Raw genomic sequence first — 14929 nt, forward strand, 5'->3', positions numbered from 1 at the left:
TATAATTTTCTACAACTTTAAACAATAGTCTATAAAAATTTTCAAACTTGAGAGAAATATATAACCAAAAATTCGATAAGTTTTTTCATTCTATAAACCTGTTGATAGATTTGTGTTTTTTTTAACTTGTTTTTTATAATTAAAACCACTTTTTATTATTTTTTAGCTTAAGTCAGCTGTAATTTTTAAAACTAAATATTTTTACTTATGAAGTCTGCATTCGTTTTATAAAATATTTCGAAAACAACTAACGCAAAACTGTTTGCCTGGTAATTTCATTAAATATCTGCCACAGACTATTTTTTTAAAATAAATTGGCTTAAAAAATAAAACTCACGGCTAATACCTTGTATCAACAAATAAAATGCTTAAAACAATTAGTTAATAAAAATTAGAAGATTGTAGTTAATATCTTTTACATTTGTTTAGTACTTAAAATTATTACTACATATTTTAGTTAGTTTCTATAGTATGTGGTCCAATAGTATTTGAAGTAAATTGATAATCAAACTTTTTTTTTATAGTTAATAATTTCTATGATTCTAGATATTTTTAATTGATATAGATGTATGGTTTTTGTTACTAGTTCATTATGGTTTTATAATTTACTAATATTATTTATAAATTTTGTTTTAAACAAAAGACTTAATGATATTTAAAAATATTATAGATGTTTTATATAGTATTAAGTTTGAAATAAAAGTTCTGCCAAAAACAAAATACTTTAATTTGTTGCAGTAATTACTAAGTTTTTTACAGTCTTTATCATGTAAATTCTTCCGAAAATGCATACCAAAGTTTAACTTTATAATAAATTGGAATAACAAAAGTTTGTTAAACAAGTTTGAGAAATGTAAAAAATAAAGTCACAGTGTGAACAAAAACTCTTATTTACAAGTAAATATTTGCTAAAATTTGGAAAACAGTTTTGAGAACATTTGTGTTATACTAAAATGATTTTTTTTATAAAAACTAATTTTAAAACAGTTGATTTTTAGTTTTTCTTGCAACTAGGGTCCCTGACTATGTTGAGAACTTTGTCTAATTTATTGTATTCAACTTCCACATCTATCGGTGTGTGTTCCTCTCCTTTCTTTTTCTGCGAAAACATTTTATTAATTGATTAGTTTAGTAATTTAATATACATATTGTACATAAAAATATATAAGATAAAATTGGTATAAATTGCATATTTATTATGTACGTAAAATGGTAACTAGATTAAAAGAATTGTTTTTCTAAACATCTATTAACTAAGTAGTTTTTCTTTTAATGTTCGCACTTATTAGTCAAACTTTGCAGCTTTGCTTTTTTGTTTATTAAAAACTGAATAATTATACTCTAAAAAATAACTTTTTACTCAGAAAAAGAGTTGAATTGCAATTATCAAAGCACCACAACAACTACACTCAATCATTTACTAAAATTAAACATGGCAGATGAACAACAAACTTTCTGCAATTTTCTGAGGTTGGGCGACAGTTTGCAAGTGGAAATTTGCCCTCTCTCATCACCGATCACCAGTATGTGGTGTTTGTTGTTGAACGCCACATGCGTCAGTTTCGTTTTCTTCTTCTGCACTACTGTTTGCTCGCACAGCGCTTCGTACTTGTTCACTGATATGTCGAAGACGTGAGCCTATTATTGACACATAAATCTAAGTCGTTGTTTGAGTACGTCAGATACAAACTTCTAATGTTACAACGAAAAAATTTAAGAATATAAAATTCCGAGTAAAGCAAACTTTATTTTTTGACTAGAAGAAGTTTTAACTAAGATAACGTCAATCTTATGTTTGTTCAATTTTGTCCTCGAAAATAGTTATGAACAAACTTTTCCGTCGATGGTAACAGCTGCGAATATAGTTGAAGAAAATGGTGACCAGGCCACATCTGCCACTGGGGAGTTCAAATCGAACACAAACATCGACTGTGACCTGAATTAAATACAAAAATCAGTCTATTTTTTGTGAAACAGAACCTGTTCATATTATAAAAATAAAGCAAACTGAACCATTATTCACAAGACATATACAGAAAGTAGTTTTTATTTTCTAGTTGAAATATATATGAAAATTGAAACTAAGTAATTTATACAAAACCAATTATTTTCAACTTATTTTGATGTATAAAATGTTAAAACCCAACCGACCCGTAATTGTTGTCCCATATTTTAACGGTCCAGTCGGCCGAGCAGGTGATGTAGACGTCCTGGTGGAAGGGGTTCCACTTGATGCTGTCCACGGACATGTTGTGGGCCCGGTATGTGTCCAGGTACTGGGTCGAGTAGGCCTTGCTGCACTTGTGGATGCGGCCCTCTTCGGTGCCCACCAAGAACAGGTGGTCCATTTTGGTGTGGAAGGCCATCGACGTGCCGCATCCTGAATTGAAAATAAAAATATTTTAAACGCGTGATGTCGCTAATACATTAAGTAGTAAATCATTTTTTAGATGCCATCCGGAACTTAGTATAAACAAATAAAGATTATTCATTTACTTTCTAATTATATTTATGTCAAAATGCTTCGTCTATAACAAAAATACTGACTCCTGTTTATTTAAATTGAGTTGCAAATCGTATCTGAAAACTATAAAAACTTTCATACAATAGTATAGTAATTTGATATTTTCTTTTCACCTAATATTTGCAGTTGTGATCCGTCGGGACCTGCCGCAGGTTGATCCGTGATCTTCAGAGAGATCACTTCCGTCATTACAAGCTCGTCCTAAAACAAATAGTTTTTGTTGGTAGATATTAGTTTATTATAAACTAAAAAGTGAATGTGCATGATTAATTAGAAGATACATATCGTAAATAAAAAACGATATAAAATTTGAATATTAGGTTCACGACATTTTAGATAGCTTGGCTAACAGAAAACTTTTGTAAACAATAGTTTTATAAACAATCTTTTTTTAAACAAACTATATTTTCTCAAAACCCTTGTTTAAAAACAAAGAAACCTTAACTGATTTCAAACAACTACAACTGATTCAAACTATATGAAGCTCTATCTTTACAAATAATAAAAACCCCAAATAATTCAACATAAAGTGGCGATAAATGCATGAATGTCTAAGGTTTTTTTTGTTCGCTAGTCACACTTAAATACGAATAGTTGGACCAAACTAAAAAAGTCTGTATACACCGAGTATTTTATTAATAATTACATATTTTACTACAAACTTTTATGATTGATAATTAAATATTTATACAAACTTTCACTAGGGCCCACATGCATACTTTACCATCAGCAGAACAAGAATAAAAATTCAAATTGTCATCCAAATCGTTTCCTTGCCATTTTACCTGTAAAAACATATAAAGTAAAAAATTAAAATTATAAACTACACCACTTTTATACTGCATTTGAAATAAAAGATTTGATAAAAAATAAAGTTGTTATTTTCGATTATTTGTTAGAAAGACATACATTTACACCTGAAAAACTTGTTTGATAAAATATTACCTTTTATGTAAAACAAAAAAAAAAGAATTAACAAACAAAAGTACATTCAAACAAATTTATACAGTCCAACCTGCCAAACTGGATCAGTGTGTTTACCACTTTTAGCTGTAGAAGTGAATGTAGGTTCGTTTCTTTTGTCTAAAATGTTGTACACAGCAACATTTCCATCGTAAAATCCAACACACACTAAAAACCTGATGAACATGTTTACATTAACATTTACAAATACAATGGTTTACGAAAATAATTGATATACAGAATAACTTACTTTTCAACTTTGTAAATTTTTCCAACACCAAAGTTATTATTATTATTTATACGATTATAAAAGTTTATCAAAACATTTGAAAATAACTTTAGTACCACAATCAAATTTAAAACACTTTATAAAGCTCTAGTAATAGAGGAAATAAGTACGTACACAAATCTATTATAAACAAAGTTCAGCTATTTTTTTAATGATAGTGTTGTGATAAGATGAAGCCTAATTATAAACTTCCCACCAAGAAAACAACAGCGACTGTCAATTACAACTTCACAGAAAATCCCATATAGTCTAAATACTATTTAATTGTTTTTAAAACAAAAGATTGAATAATAATTTCATACTTTTGTCAAAAGAATTAATTGAATAAAAAAATTTGATATTGAGAACATTGCTTATAATTTTACAAAATAATCTACCTAAAAAACTATGACATGTTTTGCTTAAAAAGTTAACAATTCCTATAAGAAAGCAAATAAAAACTTCAACTGACGGCTGATCCTTGTGGATGTCGAGGCACATGACACCGCTGGAGGCGCTATACACGCGTTCAGGGAAGGAGGGGTTCTTGAGGGAGTACAATATGAGTATCCCTCCCTGCTGGCGGAGGAAGTCGTAGCTGCCCTGGCCCACTGCGAAACAGTCCGGGTATTTTGGTGACCTGTGGACAGAACAAATATTTAAAAAAATTATCGGAGTAAAATTCCAAAGTTGACAACAAAAAGGTTGACTCCTTAAGTATCGAAAAAAGTATTATTCATACACCTCTTTATCAAAGCTGCCAAATGTTTTTGAGAAGATTTTCCAGGTTTTCTTAATTTCATCCATGATTTTGGGTCTATTTCTTGTATAAGACCAAGTTTAAGGTAAAAAAACTGTCTGAAATAGTACAATAACATTGTAAAGATACTGCACAGTTACTTAAAATTTGTTTAATTAGTAAAATAATATTTAATGATAACTAAAAAAAATTATCTTTGTGATAGATTTTTTGTGGCAAATCGAAACTTCACTGCTTAATATGTAAAAATTGTTTAAAATCCCAGGTTTTTCCAGTTTTCTTTTTAGTAATTTTTATTCAAAATTTGAAGTTTATTTCTAATTTCACAAATTCCAGGTTTTTTTTAGCCAAAATTACCAAATTACAGGTTTTTCAAAAACTCCTAATTTTTGTCAACCCTGCTTTATACTTTTAAATAACTTCCAAAAAAAATTCTATTACCACATCAAAACATATATAACCATTAAGAAAATATAAAACAGCAATAAATAATTAAACTGCTACCCACAAAATATTGCTATAAGCTTTATGCAAGTTAGTTTAATTTTTAAGAGTTCACAATAACAGAAACAAAATCAATTAAAACTGCATAAACAACTGAGTATGCAAAGTTAAATTTTAGTAACCAGTTGAGGGCGGTGACGGCCATTCTTTTTGATTTGTCGTAGGAGAACTTCCACAATGGTAGTAGGGTCCCTTCCTGATCCCTGAACTCGTCTGAGGCGTCTTCGAAATACCTGAAATCCTGAGCGATGTCGTCGTAACTGTTCTGGTTTACCATTCTCTCTGAATATAAACAGCGTTGATTAATAAAGCTTAAAAATATAACTTAAAACTAATTAGACTTTTTTTGTTTAAAAATAAAAATGCTTTACAGGGTTGCTTAAGGTTTTTCTAAACTTCTTCCAAGTTTTTTAAAGAACAAAATTTTAATCCATTTTCATTATAAAGTTAAATTTAAGGAAAAAACTGTCTTAAATATTATAAGAACATTAAAAACATACAGTAGAGCTGCATTCAATGTGTTTTTTTATTTGATAGATTTTACATCTCTAATCAAAATTCAGGTTTTTTAGTGTTCTTATTCAAATTTCCAAGTTTTAATTTCTCAAGTTCAAGGTTTTTCCGGGATTCCAGGACTTTTGGGAACCCTGATTTCATCATAGTGACAACAAAATAGTAAAAAAATTATAAAACGTTAAAATTGTTATAACTTTTCATGTTTTTATTAAAACAAAAAAAATAAGTTGGAAAATTTATATTACTTTTATAACATGTGTGGTTGAATACGTTTAGTAGATTTTGAAAGTATTAAATTTAGAGAAAAAATAAGAACTATTCATATTTCAATAAAGAACACAAAAATATTTTAGCTGCACTCCTAACTAACTATAACAGTAACAAAAAGTTAATTTATTCTTAATCATGGCTTTTATGAGTTACAATACAATTTTGTTTGTTTTTGTTTTAAATTGTTTAAATAATGTTAAAAGATATTAAGAGTTAATGCCATTTTTGCTTAAATCAAGTTTAATTCAGTAACCTCATAATACTAATTTCCGATCAATTTAATCGAATCATTAACAGTTGATCTAATTAATCAAAACCACTTTTCCTCTCTTTCTCTTTAATTTATTACTTATACTTTTTGCCACTATTTTGTCGACGCCTGAAGATAACGACAGTATTGTCTTTCGAAACAGCTGTAGCTAACAAAATAAACTCTTGCACTCAAATCTGATATACATTTATATTACGAACCGACAATTTTAGCAGCGCTCTCAACTCTCCTCACGTCATCAGATCCAGTGTAGTCCACGGTGACCAGCTTCTTCTTTTTCGTGTCTTTCTTCGCGAACGCTGAGGGTTTCTTGCCTTCCATTTGCTCTTTCAAGGCTTTCTATAAAAAAATATGTTGATTTTTGAGGTTGTGTCTAAGAAGTTAACAGAATAGTCAAGTTGTTTAGCTTACGTTTATAGATTTAAATCTTAAAGTTTTACATGTTGCTTTTACATAAAATATATATCATAATTAGTTTCAAGAAACATTGAAATAGCATACTAGTTTTAAAGCATTTAAATTAAAAATCTAAGAAACATTATTCACTAACTATAACAGTATTTGACATTCTTGTTATTAAAAAACTAATAAAACTAAAAAAATTCTAACTAGACTGACTTTGTACATTTCTTTAATAAATTTTTTGATAATTTATTCTTTATTCAAAATATATATATTTTTTTAGAAAATTAATTACAGCAAACATTATAAATCATTTTTTAACAAAAAACTTTTAAATGAATAAAAGTAAATATCATATGATTCTAAAATGAAAAATAAAAACTTTTATCATACACACAACATATCAATCAACACAGGTACACATAAGAATATCACAAACAACATTTGAAAGCTACCTGTCTGGCGAGATCTGCTTCGTATGAATCGAACATTTCCCACTGCGTCGCCGTGGCTCCAAACGTCGCTCGCGGTGGTGGTTCAGTTTCAGTTTGTTTCTCCTTTGAATTTGAATGACTAATTTAGTTAGAATATTGCTATTCATGAGTAAAATTTTGTACGCAAGAAAAGACAGTGATTTCAAATAGACACTTGCACTAGGACATACTAATATGGAGATATGTAACAAATTAGAAAAACATTTAATTTTAGTATATTTAGATACCAGAAAAAAGAATTAGAAGTTGTAAGATAAATAATGGAAAAAAAATTAGAAATTTTTACCAGAAAAACTCAAGTTTATTTCTACTGTACTTAAAAATATTGGTAAAAATAAAAGCTCTACGAGAAAAATTAATCGCTAAAATTAGGAAAATGTAGTTTTTACATTAACATACTTTAGTTTTATTTATAGAAGTTTATGTCAACTTAAAATATAAACACATTTAAGAATATTTTATTTAAATCTTTCTACGTATTTTAAACGAGCAGTTTTCATTTTATAGCATTAATTTTAGAAAATTTAAGTATTAATTGGAGTCTTACTATCAAAACTAAGCTTCAAAATTTAAAAGCAAAAAAACTAGTGTTTCAGTTTTTTGACAAACAAGCCCTAAACACCATATTTGAATGAAACTACAAGCTTATTTGTCACAACAAATCAGCAACCGACTCTTAACGGCTGGTTGAAAGTCTGCGTGGCTCTCTCGCTGAAGTTGAACTGGTTCCTCAGAGCCACCTTCTTCGCGTGAGGCTTCTCCATATGCTCCTCTTCCTCCTCCTCCTCCTTCTTTTCCTCCTTCTGCGACACCTGACGGTTGAAAATAAGCATAAGTATATTTGTTTTGTAGGGACCAGCAGCATCATACGTGGCTTTTGTCTTCAGTTCAGAGTAGGTAGTTTTTGTTTGAAAAACTTTTATTATAGGTATTTTATTTTAAAGTTTTAAGGTTTAAGTTTAACAACTTTGATATTTCGGTAAAACTTTTGGTAGATACTAACTTTTTATATTTAGTAGATTTTATTGACAGTTAATGCTTGATACTCTTAATTGAGAACTTTAATCTTTATAATTTGGATAATTAAACATTTAAAACTTTGCACAAACTAGTAGTTTTTTACACACAAGTTGATATTTTATAGCCAGTCATGGTTACTACTTAAAATTTAAACTTATTACCTTTTCGCCTTCCTCTGGAAGATTAGCCGACTCATCCAAAGACTTCTGATCTTTGTCTTCTTCACCCAAGTTTTCTTCCGTGTTCTCTGCTGAGGAGGACTTCTGATCTACATCCTCATCTTCACTAGAAAATAAAACAATAACATTTTATATGAACAATTGGAATAGTCTAATTTACTTTGGTAAACATAACTTCTGTAATTTTATGAAGAGTAATTGGTAGAGGTTAATGCTAAACAAAAACAGAGCTTAATAAAAAAAAGCTTCTTTTAAAATTTTAGTGTTTAAATAATGAAAATTTATAACAAAAAATATAATAGTTTAATAAAATTTTTGGTAGTAACGATTTTTTATTTAGCTGGCATTAACAATTATGCATAAATTAAGAAAAATTACTTGTGGTCAGAAAAATCAAAATAAACTCAATCAAGTAATTTTCCATATTTATTCTATTTTTTTACTCACTCTTCTTCGTCAATAGCTGTAACTTTTTGTCTTCTGGCCTCATCACTGTCTTTATGCAGCATTTTTCCATCGAGTGCAAAATGAATTGCTATTTGTTCAACTGCACTCGTTTGTTTAAATGCTCCTTCCTATAAAGTTTTACATTTTAAAGCTATTTTCAACCCATAAATAATGTTGGCTGTTTAGTATAAAGATAAAACTATTTTATTCAAACTTTTAATATTTTGTGTTTTTGAATTACAGCTTTAACTCTTTTTAATTTGATGTGCAATTACTTAATAGGTACAAATATCGAGTCCGAAAAATCAATTTAAAAAGATTATACTAACAATATTATGGCAAGCAACCATAATACAAGTGAAATCGAAATGAAACTAGATGTAAACTTTATTGTAATCATACAACAAATGTTTATTTTTTATTTAATCAATTTTGTTCGTTATTACTTGATACCATATTTGAATAACTGCTTTAAAAATAAAATCAATTCGTAAATAAAAACATACAAACAAATTGTTTGTAGAGTTCGAAACTGCTTTAAAAGTTAGTTCACTTTGCAAACTGTAAATAGTCTTATTACAAACAATTTAGCAACAAACTAACATAAATTTTAAAGAAAAACTTCTTGTGTTTGACTACTAACTAAATAACATTCAATTTTACCAAAAGAATGCAGTGTAAGAAAACTACGCTAAATGCTATTATTTATAAAGTAAAATTCAAATTTATAAACACAACACACAAAAGTCAATGTAAACATTTTAATATTTTCTGCTTTCTTGTTCAACTAAATTCTAGTAACCTTGAAGCTGAACCGAACAATGTTCTGTGGGGCGTGGGGATTGTTTGCGGTTAATACCCTGGTGATCTCCTCCTTCAGCTGTGCCTCACTCAAGTCCAGCTGATCGTCCGGCTTCACCATCTGTCTTCCCTCCATCAGGTCCAACGGATCCGCCTCTGTTTCGTCATCTTCCTAATTGAAAGATCAAAGAAAAAAATAAAAAAGAAATGAAAGTACAAGCCAAAATAACAGTTGATAGGTTATTTTTATAGACTAATACTAGCAAACATAAGGAAGGTAATAATATACACAAAAGTAAAAAAAATATAAAAAAATCTGATAAACTTGTACGCTTGGCAAAATTCAAGTTTGAATAAACTAACAGCAGCCCTTACTTAAATTTATTTTCTCTTGAATTAAGTTTAAATTAGTACCAAACACTAAAAATACTTCGATTGATAACTAAAATAGTATAGTAAAAAATGCTAAAGATGTAACCTCTTTTAGATTAAAATACACTTTAAGTTTGTATTTGAATGATCCATGTGAATTTGCCTTTTTTAAGTTATAAAATTTAAAACAAACTTTTTTTAACTTGTAACCATATAAGTAAGTTAAGGTATATGACTTATACAACATTTAAATAATAACAAACAAAAATCGCTCACTTTTCTTCTGAGTTTTCTGTTGCTAGATTTCTGGGCAACACTTCCCATACCCTGTTAAAAATTACATTTTTCACATTTTTATAATATTTCACTATATACACATTTATTACAAGTTTTGATTTTTAGAAAACAAATAAAGAGATTTCAACTACTAGAGGAGAAATGATGAATTTATTCTTTCAAGACTTTATTTTACAAACTAAGTTTTGGTCAAAGACCTCGTCAGTGCATAAATAAATCTTATTCAAATAGAATTCTACTTGAATTATTCAAATACAATCATATTCTATTTGAATAAGTATTATTTAAGCACTGACGAGGTCTTTGACCAAAACTTAGTTTGTAAAATAAAGTCTTCAAAGAATAAATTCATATACACGTTTATAACAAATTGGCTTTCTGTGTTTATTAATACATAAAAATCTACAACTATTTAAAAATATTGTTAGAAATCACCTTATAAAATAATTGAGTATCAACTTCTGTTTAAACAGAATAGTTTAACTAGAAAGTAACAACTGGGTCAACTAAATAAGATTCAAGATCTAGATAAAGTATCTGTCCCCAGATTATTAAACAAAAAAAAACTATCCTGAGTGAGTCTGAGTTTAAAAAAGAATATTAATATTATGAGTTGTCCTGAAGTCATCCTGAGATTTTCAAAAATTTCAAAATATCCCAAGTTACCCTGAGTGTGTGGCAGCTCTGTCAAGCTTTCTCAGTACAATCTTTAATAGTTTATGAATAACTTTTATAGGTTGTTATTGAATTTTAAATGAAATAAAAAACTTAGTATACAATAAAAAACAAAAGGTTTTGAGGCTACCATTAATATAATAATACATATAGTTAAAACAAACTTCATAGTTTATTTTTTTCTTTTTTAATACTAATTTAAATTTAAGTTAAAAGTCGTATCTTTAGTTGTCAAAACCTACTAAAAAATACCTTATTGTAATTCAAATGTATTCTACTACATTAAAACTTATTTTTAATTTTTTAAGTATTTTTTTAAATTCATTTCATAAGATTTTTTCAAAGCCATGCAACTAGTAAAACATAAATATTCATAACTAGTTACATTTTAAAGTTTTAAATTTCATGTTTGATTTCTTAAAAGTGTAGACGTTTTTAATGGTTTTTTTAAGAACGTTGTTGATAATCATTTTTTAAATCTATTTGTATACAAATCATATTTATTATTTATGTGTATTTGTAGAGTTCACACTTAACAGTATACTACACCAACTGTTTTTTACGCCAGTAACAATTGCTGTTTTTGATTATATCATATAATACTAAATTTGGTGTTTATATACTTTTAACGTACTGTTTCCTTTACTTCAGAAGATATTTTGGTTCATAGCAATTTCACATTTAAAACTTTGTTTTTAGCTTCTTTAAAAATGTCAAATTAAAACAAAAAATGAAAGCATTTTGAAAACTTCAGAATCTTATTTTTCAAATGTTAGTTTTATTTTAAGAATAGATAATTTGAACTGTTGTATTATTCAAGTACTTAACTTCGTAGTTATAAAATTATGAATACTAATTTAACAAACATTGTTTGACATTACCGACTATTTTTCAAAAATTAATATTTAAAACTTTTTTCTGACTTTTGTTCAAAATTGCAAGTTTTTCAAATAAAAATTTAAAACTTCATGTTTTTCAAGAGTTTTAAGTACAATGGCCTACATAGTAGTTTTGTATTTTTTTTTGTATATGTCTTCACTAGCAGGTTTCAAATTTACAACATTCAACTACTATATGTGAAAATACTGCACTATTGTGGGCCTTGTGTGTTATTAATGGTGTTCTTAAATTACACTTAACACTTTTAAATAGTCCATTTTTGTTCTAACTATCTTTTTTCGTTTTATGATTAATTTGATTAGTTTTATATTGATGTTTTCTTAAGTTTACTCGTATTTTATTTGATTAATTAGTTTGATAATTAATTTTGCTTTGAAAAGGAAATTTTTTGATAGCACTGCTCAATAAATTGTTTAATGGAAAAAGTATGGTTATTATCAATAAATTGGTACATTAAATCATGTAAACATCTTTCTTTACATTCAACTACTATAGTTTTTAATGTCATTATAGGGAACCACCCCTAGAAACACTTAGCCACATAGTTTGAAAAAAAAGGAAAACTTAACTAAAAAAAAAAATGGTGAAACAATGGTCTAACAAAAGCTAAATGAAAGATAAGGTATTGGATAAGGTCCTGGACAAAACGTTAAAAAATATCCAAGTGGTGTACCACTCAATAACCAAAAGGCTTTCTTGTGCACCAGGTCATAGAGCCAATATTTTGAGCGCTTATTTTTGTCATTCAATAAACAATAAAAAATATAAGTTTTATACAAGCCAAAAATGTTAATAATTCATGATAAATGAAAATGAGTTGGTCCCTAGCTAAATACTAAAACTTAATAGTTTATTTCTTACCTTTATACATTTTTGAGTTTTTGAAAAAACTCATTTTAAAATAACTTTTGTGAAAAAAACAAACATTTAAAGAACTTAACTATCATAAGAGCAACTTTAAATTTATAATACTTAAACCATTAGTTTTTGAACATTATCTGTTTGACTAATCTATCTGGCCTGGTGGTGTAAGGATCCCAATGATGGCTTTTAAAACTTTCTGAAAAGAATGTTGAAAAATCAAAAGCAAGTGGTCAACACTTATAAAAAAAAATTATTAAAAGTGAACACAACATCTGTTTTTAAAACATCATGAAGTGGAAACTTCAAGTCCCTTGTAGCTTAAACTTCAATTTGTAAAAAAACTTCAAAAACTATGAGAAATCAGTAATTACCTAGCATGATGTCCCACCAATAGCAAACTGAAATTACATTATATTTGATAACTATTTTCTAAAATTCTATGTTTAATGCCTAAAATGTTCAGTCTAAATAAACCTTTTGTTTTAAACAAGCTTTATAAATACATTGTTAGAATTAAAATTTTCAATTATAAACTATTAAAACTTAAAAACTTAAATGTTTTTATTTTACAGATTTATAGTCGATATAAAATATTGTATTCATATAGTTTATTAATATTGTATAATTAAAAAAATTAAATATTTAAGTGTTAATGTTTTATGATAAACAAGCTTGATTTTATATTTATGTATTTATAAAATTTCATTTTTCTCCTAAAATTATGGTTAAAATCAACCTTGAATAAAATATAATTTCAGTTCAATATTGGTGCAACATCATGCTAGGTAATTACCAAGAAGTCTTTACAATGTAAAACCTACTTAAAAATAAAACTTATGGCATTAAGTTAGTATTGCTACTATTTTAAGACAGAAATTGTCTTTTAAACTGACAGGGCTGTAATCTAACTCTGAGTCCTAAGTATACCTGGCATTATATATATTTTGAAAGAACCTGACATTTTCAACAAAAATAATTTAAAAATCAAGAAAAACCTGGAATTAAAAAATTATATCTGTAATTAATGATACTAAGATTAATGAGATAATATTTTGTGTGTACATAACTTTTTTTGTTGCATTAAGTATTTAATTTATAAAAAAATACACTCAAAGTAGTATCACACCATTTTTTCAAAGATTTTATACATTTTTAAAACTTTTATAAACTTAAATTCAAGTTTTTTCTTAAAACTGACCAACAACAAGTGCTTTTAAAAACCTATAAAAAAGGCAAAAACCTTTGAAGAAATCTATAAATTACAGTGGTCACACCAAACTAAGGTATTTTTGTAGATACATGTTAGCTATTAAATATTAGAGAAAATAAAAAAGTAAAAACCTTTGTCAACCTTCTTGGTCCCATCTCAGAATATTTTTACAGATTTCTGGTTAGTATAATTTAGTTTTCATAAATCAGATTTTAATATTAATTTGTTATCAAGCATTATTCTCTTATTTCGTTGCTAAGTGTAAATTAAAAATGTTTAACATATGGTGGCGCTAAAGCTAACCAAATAAACCTAAGCAGACTTAAATATTAGTAACAGGCATGGTAAAATTTGAAAACAACTAATTACAGCTGTTTTTATCGCTATAGTAACTAGAAAGCTAAAGTAACAAAATAAAGCTAATTTTCTTCTATTATACATTGGATAAAATTTCATAAGTTAATCTTTATTAATTTTGTTATTATAAACTTACTATAGTGTTAAATTACTTAAGTTTCAATTTGCAATGTACTAAAATAATTTTTACACCTTGATTTTAAAACTAAAACAGTTTTTAATAATATTTTTACATACTACCTTATCTTTTTTTTTTCAAAAACAAAAAATAATAAAGATCTTCTTAAATTATTTTTAGATTAAAGTTAAAAAATAAAACAGAATAAAAAAAAAAATTAATATAAAATAGTTTTTATATGAACTTACTCTTTTATTCAACATTATTATCTGTTTTAATTTTGTATAATATTTTTATTTAATTAAATACATAAGTTCTTTAAGGTTCATTAGATTTAAATGTTTTAATATTTTATTAATCAATAAACGTTAGAAACAACATTTTTAGAGAAATACTTTAGTGTTATATTTACAGTATATAAAAATAAGTTTTAATTTGTGCATGCTTTGTCCACAAATGAGAGTTGTAAATTATAGGCTGAATTGTTCTAAAGAAATAACTATATACTTTTAATTGAGGCTACAAAAATAAATCAAAGGTTTAAATAATGAAACTAAATATATTTTAGTTTAAATTAATTTTGATATCCTCAGTATAAGAAAATCTATCTTAAGAATATAAACTAACTATTATAACTATTTTTAAAAGTTTGTTTACATTTGAGATCAAAAAATCCTACTGTCGGGGATTTTTGATAGTGATATATTTAATTTGCGA

At 26.8% G+C, this 14929-nt stretch overlaps 1 protein-coding gene across 1 annotated transcript; it reads right to left on the reverse strand.

Moving 5' to 3' along the window:
* Positions 1-754: 754 nt before the first annotated feature.
* Positions 755-13960, reverse strand: LOC145837735 (dynein axonemal intermediate chain 1-like). Its single transcript, XM_082945167.1, has 17 exons — positions 13869-13960; positions 10068-10118; positions 9421-9591; positions 8619-8746; positions 8154-8277; positions 7647-7784; positions 6934-7035; positions 6277-6415; positions 5142-5301; positions 4228-4395; positions 3540-3663; positions 3220-3309; positions 2638-2725; positions 2152-2380; positions 1834-1936; positions 1453-1638; positions 755-1099 (listed from the first exon to the last, which is right to left on the reverse strand). Exons 1-17 carry the CDS (start codon positions 13890-13892, stop codon positions 995-997), a joined length of 2130 nt encoding a protein of 709 aa, XP_082801293.1. The 5' UTR covers positions 13893-13960; the 3' UTR covers positions 755-994.
* Positions 13961-14929: the final 969 nt, after the last annotated feature.

The sequence above is a fragment of the Thalia democratica genome, chromosome 6, assembly GCF_965202585.1.
Source record: "Thalia democratica chromosome 6, ktThaDemo2.hap1.1, whole genome shotgun sequence".
NCBI classification, from domain to species: domain Eukaryota; kingdom Metazoa; phylum Chordata; class Thaliacea; order Salpida; family Salpidae; genus Thalia; species Thalia democratica.

Coding starts and splice junctions, on each gene's coding strand:
- LOC145837735 (XM_082945167.1), bottom strand. CDS start 13,892: ATGGGACCAAGAAGGTTGACAAAG. Junction 9,592..10,067: donor ACAGAAAACTCAGAAGAAAA/GTGAGCGATTTT, acceptor TCTTTCAATTAG/GAAGATGACGAAACAGAGGC. Junction 2,726..3,219: donor GCATGTGGGCCCTAGTGAAA/GTTTGTATAAAT, acceptor TATTTGTTTTAG/GACGAGCTTGTAATGACGGA.